Below are 11,481 nucleotides of genomic sequence, written 5' to 3'. Positions count from 1 at the left end.
GCGTCTTGATCCAACTTTCTTGAAGAAGAGAAGCAGATTGGTGAAGGCTCATTTGGTGTTGTCTTTATTGGGACATTCAGAGGTAACAAAGTTGCGATCAAGAAGTTGAAACAGACAGAAAGCCATGTGATACTTGAGAGTGAGATTGACGAGTTTGAGAAGGAGGTGCAGATGCTGGACAAGTTCAGAAGCGAGCACATCGTCCACTTCTATGGTGCTGTATTTGTATCGCACAAGATATGTATTGTGACTGAATTTGCAAAACACGGCAGTTTGATGGATTTGATCAAGAAGACAAATCAATGCAACGTCGAGAAAAGAACACGCGTCAAAATTGGAACAGACGCAGCACGTGGCATCCAATACCTCCACAGAAACGGGATCTTACACAGAGACATCAAGCCAGACAACATCCTTGTTGTGTCGATGGACTGGAACGACAGCATCTTTGGGAAGCTGACCGACTTTGGGAGTGCGCGAAACGTCAACATGCTGATGACCAACATGACATTCACAAAGGGCATCGGAACACCCATTTACATGGCACCAGAAATCCTAAACCAGGAGAAATACAAGAAAGAGGCAGACATATTTTCTTTTGGTGTTACGCTGTATGAGTGCCTCTCTTGGAGCTTGGCTTATCAACCGCCTCAATTCAAATTTCCATGGGAAATCGCAGACTTTGTGAATAACAGTAACAGACTCAAACAAACACCCAACCTCGACAACAAGGAGTATGAGCTTATTGTGAAAATGTGGAATCAAAACCCTTCGAACAGATTGAGCATACAAAGTGTCGTAACAACTATTTCCCAATTCAATTCATGACCATCTATTTGTTTTTATTCATAACTTATTGTTTTTTCTTTTTGTGCACTTATCACAATGTGTTTAAAATTTGTAACAATTTAAAAATTGCATAATACAAATTTTTCAATTTATTATATCATCATTTCGATTCAATGATTGAATTCAATGTTCAACCCATCAAGATAGAATGAATAACTTTTTGATGATTGAAAACAAAAATTCTAACATTGTAACAATGGAAAGAAAAATGTTATACTAAAAATTAATAAATACTTACCACTATTTTTTAGGAAACAAAAAAAAATTGGAAGAGGGATGTTGTGTGTGTTAAGTTTTTTTATTATTATTCCATTATTACATTATTTCAGAAAATTTTCAGGAATAATGCAAGAGGAATTAAACTTTAGACACAAGTCGAGCCATTGGAATAGTAAAATAAACAATTTAATTATAATTTAAAAAATATACTATTATTTTTGGAGTGTTTCTCATTCGAGGTTTTGGGAAACATGAATTAAAGAACTGTGTTTTATTTCAAGAATAAGTAAAAAACTGAACAAAATGTAAAGCTACAAATCAGGTTTAATAATTAGATAGTCTAAATAGAAAAACCTTCTAGATTTTCCATTAGGGTTTTTTTCTATGAACTTTTTATTTTTTGAAAAATGTCATAAGTCAAACTCGATATTTTAATTGTGAATATTTTTTTTTTTAGATAAGAAACATTAATACTCAAATTTGATAATTTTATCGGGAAATACCGCCATTAATTGTAGTGCGTACTTTTTTGTTTGTAAAATAGGCAAAAAATGGGCCCAATCAACAACGATATATGTGCCTTACGAATTATTGAAAATAAATAATTCGACCAATAGAATGTGTTTCTCGGGCAAATAAGGGCTTAATGGATTTATTGAAAAATCCTTTCAACTAGTGTTTTTCTCATCGAAACCTCATCACGTTCTTCTTTCTTCGTTTCAACGCAGCATTTCTTTCATTTGCATACCCATTGCTAATACAATATTGTTTAATTAACGTTGTAAAGTAGAATTATAAAGACCAATACCATGAAATTGCTTTGTCCCAGAAGTACATTTTTTAAACGTGAAATAGCATACAAAGGCACTTTTGAGAAGATGCAAAGTGGCAGATTTCTGCCAAACGACACAAGAAAATATCTGCCATAAAAAAATGCGCCTAACCTGAAAAATAAATTCGAATTTTGAAGGTCATATGCAAGTCACGACGCTGAACAATTACGGCACCATCCGTCTCATGAACAGTTCTGTTCTTCAAGTTATCAACAACGACAAAGCCCAGTTCAAGCAGAAACGCGACCGCGACTTTTTCCCAATGCTGCGCTCGACAAGCTCCATGATTCAGTTCACCCCGGACACCTCAGACGAAAACACAAAAAGTTCTTCTGAGCAAAAACAAGCCACAAGCCACGTCTACTACCCTTCTGAGTCCAACTCGAAGAACATTGAGTGTTCAACCCCAAGCCTGTGTGTGGAAAGGTCTTCTTCTTGCCTTTCAAAAAAAGTGAAGAGGGTAAGCAGACAAGAGTCAAGCATTGATGAACCACATTTCTCCGAGTCGAAGTCGCCCGCCATTGCATTGAAGACGTGTAATAATTTTGACATACCAAGTCTTCGTAGGTATGAGCAAATTTTAAAAGATTGGACTTGCGCCAATAGCATGGAGTTGATTTACGACTCATCAAAGCACTTTTTCGACTCGAAAGGGTTCAACGAGAATGTTTGTGGGTCGAAGAACGTGATGATTATCGTGATGTCTGGAAAGTCCATTTTCGGATCGTGGCACTCGAAGAAAATACCAAAAGAGAAAAAGGAGGGTTTTGTCTACGTCAAAGGAGACGAAAACCACTTTATGTTCACACTCAAAAATCCATATAAAATCCCACCAACTCGCTTTTTCCCTATTGAGGTCAATAAACACACGAAAAGTCTTTGCGTCTCAGGATCAAGAAATTCGGCATGTGTTGTTGGAGTGTACTCCGGTTACTTCATTGATGTTGTTGATAACTCGAGTTCAATTGACTACTCGTTCAACACCAATTACGAGGACCACACATCAAAAGGGGGTCTCGTCTTTGTCGGTAATCAATCATTCACAACGGATAGACTATTAGCTTTTAATGTGTTGTAGAACAACACTTTTTAATGTTTAAAAATCTTCTTTGACCTTCAAAGAGTATTTTACTATTTTTATATCAAAAGTATCAATTAATTCATTACTTTTTTGTATTATTTTTGTTTGAAAAATTAAATTACATCAAATAAATTAACACAAATAACAGATTCTTAAATTAGTGATTGAAGAGATGATTGTGTTAGTTGTTCAACTTGAGTATCTCTGTGCAAAAAAGCTCTTAAAAAAATAGAAGAGGTTATGCAAACAACTAAAACAATCATAACAATTAGTCCAATCAAAAATTTTAATGCAAGTCGCCTAAACTGATTGACATAAGTCTCGTTGTTAAGATCTTCCATTTTTTAAGTGTTTTTTCAGTGACTTATTAAATATTCAAACAACGAAATTAGCGTTAATTGTTTTTTAACTTATTATTATTATTAATTACAATATTCAGTTAGACAAGTTTGCCTTAAATGGAATAGTTTGACTTAAATGGTTCACGTTAATGGTTTAAAAACTATTAACAATAGTAAACAGTGGGTTAAACTAGAAAATAATTAAATGGTTAAATAGAATAATATTTAAATTATTATTAATTCTATTGTTTTATGTTACAGTTGAATCTTATAAATAAAACCAAAACACGTTTTAAGTATTGTTTTGTATGTCCCAATGTGTTTGTCTCGTTGTATTTAAACATGTCAAAACATACACCGCCTCATTCGGAAACGTTTGTGTTACTTTATTTTTATTGTAAATACAATAAATTAGCAGTATTTCCTATCGTGATGGGTAAATACTGTTTTTAACTATAAACCAAATAATATCAATAAAAACGAATTCAACGAAAGGAAATATTGCCAAACCTCCCAAGAGTGGGATTTTAAGAACCTCCGCTTGATTATGGCAAGTGAAACTTATACCCACTTAATAAAGAGTGGGCCTATGTTTTTCGGTTTGTTCTTAATTAATGTTCGTTTAATAGAGAACAACAAGAACGTTGAATACACATTCTGGGAAATCAGACTGTATTTATAATTGACTTGAATTTGAAATGTTATGGTTATACAATCAAATAAATTTTAATTGTACTTTACGTTGTTTGCTAATATATTAAAATGTTGATAATGATGATCGTGTGATAGTTTATAGTAATCTTTACTGGTTTATAGCTTTCTTATTCTTTATATAATCGTTTGGGTTTTTGACTTGCTTTTAATTATTAAATTATTTATATCAACTTGATTATAAAAAAGCAATTAATTAGTTCAGGTTATAGTTCAAAAAATATTATAATTTAACTATAATTTTTACCATTTAACCCAAACTTGTCGTTTAAGTCAAACTTGTCATACTGTATACAATCATAAATTAACAAAGCCATTATAATAGTAAAAATTAATTAAAATAAAACTATTTCAAAATTACATAAAATAGTCAGACAGACTTCAGTGCCTCTCATCTCAGAGTGTTGTGCACGCACTCGACCCCTCAACAAGCAGTTCATCGTGCATTGCTGCGTATCTCCCTTTGGCACTGAAGTAATGAAAGTCTTCATCCTATTTTGTGAATTCTATTTGTTTAATAGAAAGTGACATACTCTAAGAATGATCCTAGTCGTACGGTCTAGTTCTTCATTTAATGATATTCTTATTTATTTATATTTTTATGTTTTCATATTATGGGATTTTATTCCTAAGCCCCTATTGAACTTATCTTTCTGCAAAAATAATTATAATATAAATATTATTTTTGCTTTAATAAATAAATAGTTAATTGTTATTAATATATATTCGAACTATAAATAAATTATTATAACAACTAAATATTATAATAATATAAAGAAAACGAAGGTGCAATTCCCTTCAAGAGTTTTAGTTAAAAAGAGAAAAAACTATCAAATTCAAATAAAGAAAATGGAAGAAGTCCACACATCTCCTCAGGTTGTTGTTAAAAATGGACTTATTGTTCCTGTCCTAACACAAGAAAAAGTCGAAGAGAGTGAAACAAACAAACGGTTTAAGGAATTGCAACAAATGGACATGACTGACGAAACACTTTCTGAAGTAAGTCAAATGCTCAATTGGACGAATTACTCGTTCGACGAATATATGGATGGCTTGATATATCCGATTCCCCTCCACCGTCCTGTATATAAGGAACAGCGCCTTTCTCTTATATTTAATAAAGCGGAGAACAGTAATACTCAAATTGAGTCGATCGTTCTCCCAGACAACTTGTGTGATGTGTTGGAGATGGATTACTTCACACCAACAAGAACAAAGGCTGATATATCTATGGATCATTTGCCAAACATGAAAAGATATTTCTTCGACTGAAATGTGTACTTTGGAATATATCAAACACATCATATTTGTAGATGCTGGTGGTTTATTGTTGTGTTGTAACAGTAAACAAATTAATTTTTTATAAACCCATTTTTTGAGTTGTTATTTGAGTTGTGTTTTTATAATTTAATAAAATGTATTCATATTTGTAATCTTTAGTTCGCATATATTTTATACATGAATATTAATTACGAATCAATACATGTAAAGTTGTTACATTGATTCGATTTGTTCCAAGCATGTGGATGGTTACAAACCCAAGCCAGTATATCATATTTTTATCAATAATAGTGTTTATTTCTCAGTTTGATTACTTATTTTAAAATAGTTATACCATATTGTTCATTAAAAATCATTTTGATAATCGCGTTTAACTGTTTACAATTAAAGTATTTGTAGACTAAAGATAATCTTAGAATGTATATTTGGTTCACTTATTAAGCAATATACTCAACCATTTTAAACATTTTTTTGTCTAACAATCAGACAAATTAATTGACATTATTAAAATTCCTTGCATAAGTTTAGATGTATCGTTTTATTTATTAATTTTATAAAACAATAAAAGAAACAGTTTTTATTCATCAACTGATTTGAACTAAACATTATTAATTTGATAGTTTTTCGTGTGTTGATATAATGTTCATAATCACTGATTATTGTTGTTAATTTTTGTTAACAAACCTTATCTTATATACCTTTTGGAATAATCTTAAAAATTAATTTATTTATTGTTTTTTTTAAACATAAAATTTATTTAAATTGTATTTCAATGATATTTATTTTAAACTAATCGTGATTGAGTGTGCAAACATTTTTAGTATCAAATGGATCAATAAATGTATCAAAAAGGTTTTAATTATCATTATTTTTAAACTAAATTCAAACAGAAAACTTTTAAAATAATTTAAACTTAGAAATTTATTAAATTATAAAATATTACAGAATACATGTTGAATTTCATAAATATATTCATAAATATAATAGACTTTCATGTATTGATTATTAAGTTTATATAAATATACAACATGATTAAAATGTGTTTAAATGCTAACTTTATTTGAATAAACAAATAAAATGGAGATTGAACATATATGAATTAAAAACAACTTAGATGAAGTTTAGACTGAAAATGTGTGAGTAGTGGTATTCAAAAACATTTTAAAATAATTATAAAAAATGAGTTTGAAATATCTATAAATTAACTTGAATCGTTCTTTTATTAAAAACCAAGTTAAAAATTAAGATAAACTATAATCGATGAAGAAATGAGGAATAATACATCGACTTAATCCATTCAAATACGATTCACTAAAAAGAACTGTATTCAGATAATGAGGTGGCTTTTAAAAGTGTTAGACGCATTTTGTGGAGGGGATTGTTGTGAAATATGTTCATTTGACTTTTGTTGTCAAATGAACAAAGATGATGAAGATGATGAAAAAGATTCTTGTAAAGAGTTATCTAAAATCAATTTACAACTTAGAAATCCTATTCAAAACTCGAATGATATTAAGACTAATGATATTTTCGAACACTAAAAAGTATCAACCCTTCATCACACGTCCTTTAAAAAAAGAACTAAACCACTGCTTAACGGGACGTTTTTAATAATCCAATCATTTTTGTAATCCATTCCGCTCTATTTTTACCAAAACATTTTTTATATTTTATAATTAAATTATCATGTAAAATAGTATTAGTGTACTATTTCTATTTTTGCATATTTTGATAAAAAAAATATTACGACAAAACAAAATGCAGTTCAATTGATTAAATTAATTTTATGGAGTCAACAAACTATATAAAAGTTAATACCACTACATTTAATTGATTATTTTTATTATAATATACTAGAGTTATTCTTTGTTTATTTTTTTAAAACGAGCAGATTTTTTTGTATTAAAACGGGATTCAAGAAATTTAAAAAACCAAAAAATAAGTTGAAAGATTTCCCGAAAACATACATTTATAATTTATAAAAAACATACAACTGTTTAAAACAGTTTATTAATTGACTTTACTTTTTTAAATTAACTTTTGTTTCAAAATATATCAATAAAAAGAATTAACTTATACTAGTATTATAACTAATAAAATATAATTACTCGAATAATCTTTTTTCTAAATGTTGAACAAAACATTTTGTCAGTGATTTCAATTCTAATAAAATAATACTATATTAATAGTTTTACGAAACAGACCACCAAACATCATATCAAAGAGGAACAAGAACTTAGAAGTTAAGAAATCAATGGGTAACACAACAAGTTATTTTGAACCTTCAACGGAATCTGCTCCCACAGGAGCAGCACCAAAATCTCGATCATTTCATAACGAGGAAGAGCAGTTCCGATATTACATCAAAGAGATTGAGTCAATCATAACTGCAGAATGTCCTCACAAATTGTGTTACACGACGCCCGAAAACGCTCTTCAGATAGTAGCAAAAGAAGGACCGACTCGATGTCCCGATTCTCCGTTCTATCTCCCAGTAGAACCAATTAATTTCAAAGCTGTCGCACTCCCCGAGAAGTATAACAAACCCGAACTTGTAAGTAAAATTAGAGGTCTTATAATTGGTCAGGCTGTCGGTGATGCAGTTGGCTTGGCTACTGAATTTCTGAATAAGAAGCAGGCCTTTTGGAAATACAACAACACAATTGATTACGCGAATTACTTGAGAGACTCGCATAGATCTGTATGGATGGACGACAATTGGGTTTGCAGTGACTGGACAGACGACACTGACAATATGCTTTTATTACTTGATGGAGTGATCTTCAACAATGGAGATGTCATAGTCGAGGACTATGCGTTGAGGTTGCGCCATTGGATTGAATTTGGGTTCTCTGAATTTGGTGATTTGGGTGCAATGGGTGTTGGAAAGTACTTTGGTAAAGTCGTGAGAACTCCTGGATGGGTCAAAGACCCTGTACAAGTCTCCAAGAAGATGTGGGAAGAGAGTAATAAGAGTCAAGCATCAAATGGGTGTATCATGAAAATTGGTATACTCGGCGCAGTTCATTTTTGGGAAGAAGAACGCGTGAAAGAAAACAGTGCAGTCATATGTCGGACTACACACTATGATGAGCGGTGTGTTGCATCTTGTTTAGTCATTTGCACTATAATTGCTGAAAGTTTGAAGGCCGAGAAGAGTCCGGATGATATTCTAGAATACGCTTTATTGAAAGGAAAGGAGGTTCTAACTCTTGAGTCTAATATCGAGCAATTCGATACATACACTCATGCAAACAAGTTGGAAGAACTCGACTTGTGTAACTGCATTGGATTTGTATATAAAACACTGGGATGTGCAATATGGGCACTAAGGAAGTACTCCGCTTGTGTGAAAGAAGGTGTCGAAATAGGTACTATCTTCGAACAAATTATAACTGAAATAACAATGGAAGCCGGTGACGCAGATACCAATTCCGCGGTTGCAGGGACAGTCATTGGAAGCTTTCTAGGCGATCAGAATATCCCGGAGAAGTGGAAAAAACTGCGCCACATCGATGCGCTCGAACACCGCATCCAGAGTTTCCTTCATATTTATAATTTATAGTAAATAATCTATTAATTATAGTTTCTGGTTACTCCACTTTGAATAGTTAATTTGTAATACTTTGAGCTATATAAACTGGAAAAGAAACAAAGAAGGGAGCGATGTATCACCCTTCGTACTCAATGTTTCTCGACGACGTTAAAGAGCACCCCGTCGGCAATCTTTCTTCGAAAAACACTCAATTAGTCCATGGCCACTTTATGAAGCCGAATTTAGACCGGATCGAGGTTCTAATAATTGTCACAGAAACTCACTTAGCTCTAGTTGACGTGACCATCGGTGACACTTTTATTGTTTCGCCCCCTCTTCTTCATCACATTGATAACATCAATTTGTCGTGCGGGTGTTTCGCTAAGGAGTCGAACACTTTTTATTTGGTCGTTTGTTCTCCTCGTTAGTCAGATGTACTCAATTAATGGTAACAAGAAGGATTACAACAGCGTCTACAAATTTTCTATTACGTTCAAAGACCAAGGACTTTACGCGACCCTTCAAAGTCGAGTCCAGTTCACGAAGCATTTGGTCCAAATATTTCCGTTTGACTACGACCTCTTAGTCGGCTTTGAGGACAGCACTTTTGTCATGATGTCGGACACAACGAAGTACTTTGCGATCAAAAACAGACAAACACGAAAGAACGAGGAGATCAATGTGGAGACACTCCAAATAACAAAGGACGAGAGTCGAATGATGTACATCAGATCAGACAACGTGTTGGTTGTGAGTGGATTAGTCCCGGGGAGTTCCATGCCGATCATCCAAGCGACCAATGTTATTAATATGGAGGTGGATTGGTACGACGTTGGTGTTGGGATATACTTTGCCGTTGTAGACAAGGAGGGTAAGATCGTCGTGTTTCAATTTTCACAAGCAAATTACGAGTGCCACCGTGTGAGAAACATTCAGAAGAATGTGTTTGAAGAAGAGAAGTCGAATTTCCTTCCGTCGGTTTCTTTTCTTCCCAATGGGAATATTGTCGCACAAATTAAAGAGGAGAGTGTCATCTTGTCTACTGATGGAATTATGATGAATAGAATCAAGAAAACGGGGAAGTTCATCAGTGACAGTAATGGGTGTCGACTCTGGAAAGCTCAATGGACTGGAGAAGACTATTTAAGAGTTGAAGAGATAAGGGTTTGTTGTTGATTGGTATTGGTATTACTGAAAACAAAGAGTAATGATGTAGGTGGTGAACATCTATGAGAGTGAAGAAATAGGAGTTGAATACAGTTCGACATTTATTACAGCAATTCCAAGCAATTTGCATCACAACAAAAAATTGGCGACGTGCCATATTCCATCTTCCGTGCTTCGGAAATGCTTCTTTGAAATTCAATACTTGCAGGTCTATGAAATGAACGGAGAGTTCCTCGTGTTGTTACAACAAACACATGTCTTATGGGTATTCAACTTTGACGCTAGTATACTCGCAAGTATTCCTATAGACCCATGTTGTCTGAACTCGTGCGTACAATGGTGCTTTATAAAGAATTTTCTTGTCATCTTTCAATTCTTCCCCACCTTAGTTAACATCTCGATATTCAAATACCCAAATTTCAACGTCCAAATATTTTCGACGACAGAACCCATCCCACCACTCACACAAATTCCACAATCAAAGAAATTCACGTTTTTCACGGATCAAATATCACCAACGTACTACGTCCACCCGAAGGAAAACACGTTTAAATTTGATATAACAACTCCAATTAACGCAGGGGATACAGACGTCTTCTCATCGTTGGACACCATGTTGGCTTTATATCTTGAACTTCCCCAACAAAACAACGTGTTCTACCCGACGTCTGAAATTCCGAATTTGTATGGAGTTTGCCTTTTATCGAAAAATGACGATTTGATATCGACCTTTTTGCATTACAAAAATAGAATGGGACTGATAGTCTGGAAAGTCAACTTATTGAACAATATGGCGTCAATAACACAAGTGAAGTGTGTTGAGGGGATACGTGGGGATACCTGTGATCTACGTTCATCAGTTCCGCTCAAGTTTGTGTCGATCTTTGGAGACGACAAGAAGTCCCCCTTGTCGACAATAGTCTTGTGGTCCAATTTTGTCATTTCGCTGACGCGCTATAACAAAAATGTCCCCACGGAAATCATAGGGGACAACGCACACTCGTTTGTGTTGCCATTTTTCAATATTCTGTTGATCGAACAAAGCAACACGGTGACTATGAGACACTTGGATTCACTGTTTTACACATTCAACATTCCAATAAAGAAACCATTGATGCTTAGCAATTTGCCACACTTAACCATCATCACTGCAGTGGAAGAACCACCACTCTTCGAGACACAAATTAGCGCAAAGCCACAACCCATCCGTCCCAGTGGAGTTGAAAGTGATTTAAATGTATCACTGAATTCTTCACAGAACATTTCACAATATAACTCATTAACACAGTCGCCTGGAATTTCTCCACTCACCCCAGTCACTCCAAAAACACCGATGTCGTTCTCCCCTATCGCAAACACATTTGTCCCACTCAAAACACCAAATTTACTGAGCGACAATGAGTTCATTTCTAGTCTTATTCTAAGTCCAAGGAAAGGCCAAAAGGTCCAACAAAAAGACGAGCG

The 11,481-nt window shown here is 33.5% G+C and overlaps 5 protein-coding genes across 5 annotated transcripts; all 5 read left to right on the top strand.

Annotated features, from left to right (window-relative positions):
- Nucleotides 1-30: 30 nt before the first annotated feature.
- EIN_019310 (tyrosine kinase, putative) lies at nucleotides 31-828 on the top strand (the record flags this gene model as incomplete). Its single annotated transcript, XM_004257265.1, has 1 exon — nucleotides 31-828. A coding segment is annotated over one exon (798 nt), but the record flags the coding sequence as incomplete, so codon positions are not given.
- A 1,215-nt stretch (nucleotides 829-2,043) lies between these two features.
- EIN_019300 (hypothetical protein) lies at nucleotides 2,044-2,979 on the top strand (the record flags this gene model as incomplete). The annotated part of the gene is made up of 1 exon (XM_004257264.1): nucleotides 2,044-2,979. The coding sequence occupies one exon, from the start codon at nucleotides 2,044-2,046 to the stop codon at nucleotides 2,977-2,979; it is 936 nt and encodes a 311-aa protein (XP_004257312.1).
- A 1,904-nt stretch (nucleotides 2,980-4,883) lies between these two features.
- On the top strand, nucleotides 4,884-5,306 carry EIN_019290 (hypothetical protein; the record flags this gene model as incomplete). Its single annotated transcript, XM_004257263.1, has 1 exon — nucleotides 4,884-5,306. The coding sequence occupies one exon, from the start codon at nucleotides 4,884-4,886 to the stop codon at nucleotides 5,304-5,306; it is 423 nt and encodes a 140-aa protein (XP_004257311.1).
- Nucleotides 5,307-7,569: 2,263 nt separating this feature from the next.
- On the top strand, nucleotides 7,570-8,880 carry EIN_019280 (hypothetical protein; the record flags this gene model as incomplete). Its single annotated transcript, XM_004257262.1, has 1 exon — nucleotides 7,570-8,880. The coding sequence occupies one exon, from the start codon at nucleotides 7,570-7,572 to the stop codon at nucleotides 8,878-8,880; it is 1,311 nt and encodes a 436-aa protein (XP_004257310.1).
- Nucleotides 8,881-8,981: 101 nt separating this feature from the next.
- Nucleotides 8,982-11,481, top strand: EIN_019270 (hypothetical protein; the record flags this gene model as incomplete). The annotated part of the gene is made up of 3 exons (XM_004257261.1): nucleotides 8,982-9,260; nucleotides 9,283-10,014; nucleotides 10,067-11,481. Coding segments are annotated over 3 exons (2,426 nt in total), but the record flags the coding sequence as incomplete, so codon positions are not given.

The sequence above is a fragment of the Entamoeba invadens genome (genome assembly GCF_000330505.1).
Source record: "Entamoeba invadens IP1 unplaced genomic scaffold scaff_1105074724629, whole genome shotgun sequence".
NCBI classification, from domain to species: Eukaryota; Evosea; order Mastigamoebida; family Endamoebidae; genus Entamoeba; species Entamoeba invadens.
The sequence above is the reverse complement of the archived record's forward strand: the minus strand, read 5'-3'. Positions and strand labels throughout refer to the sequence as shown.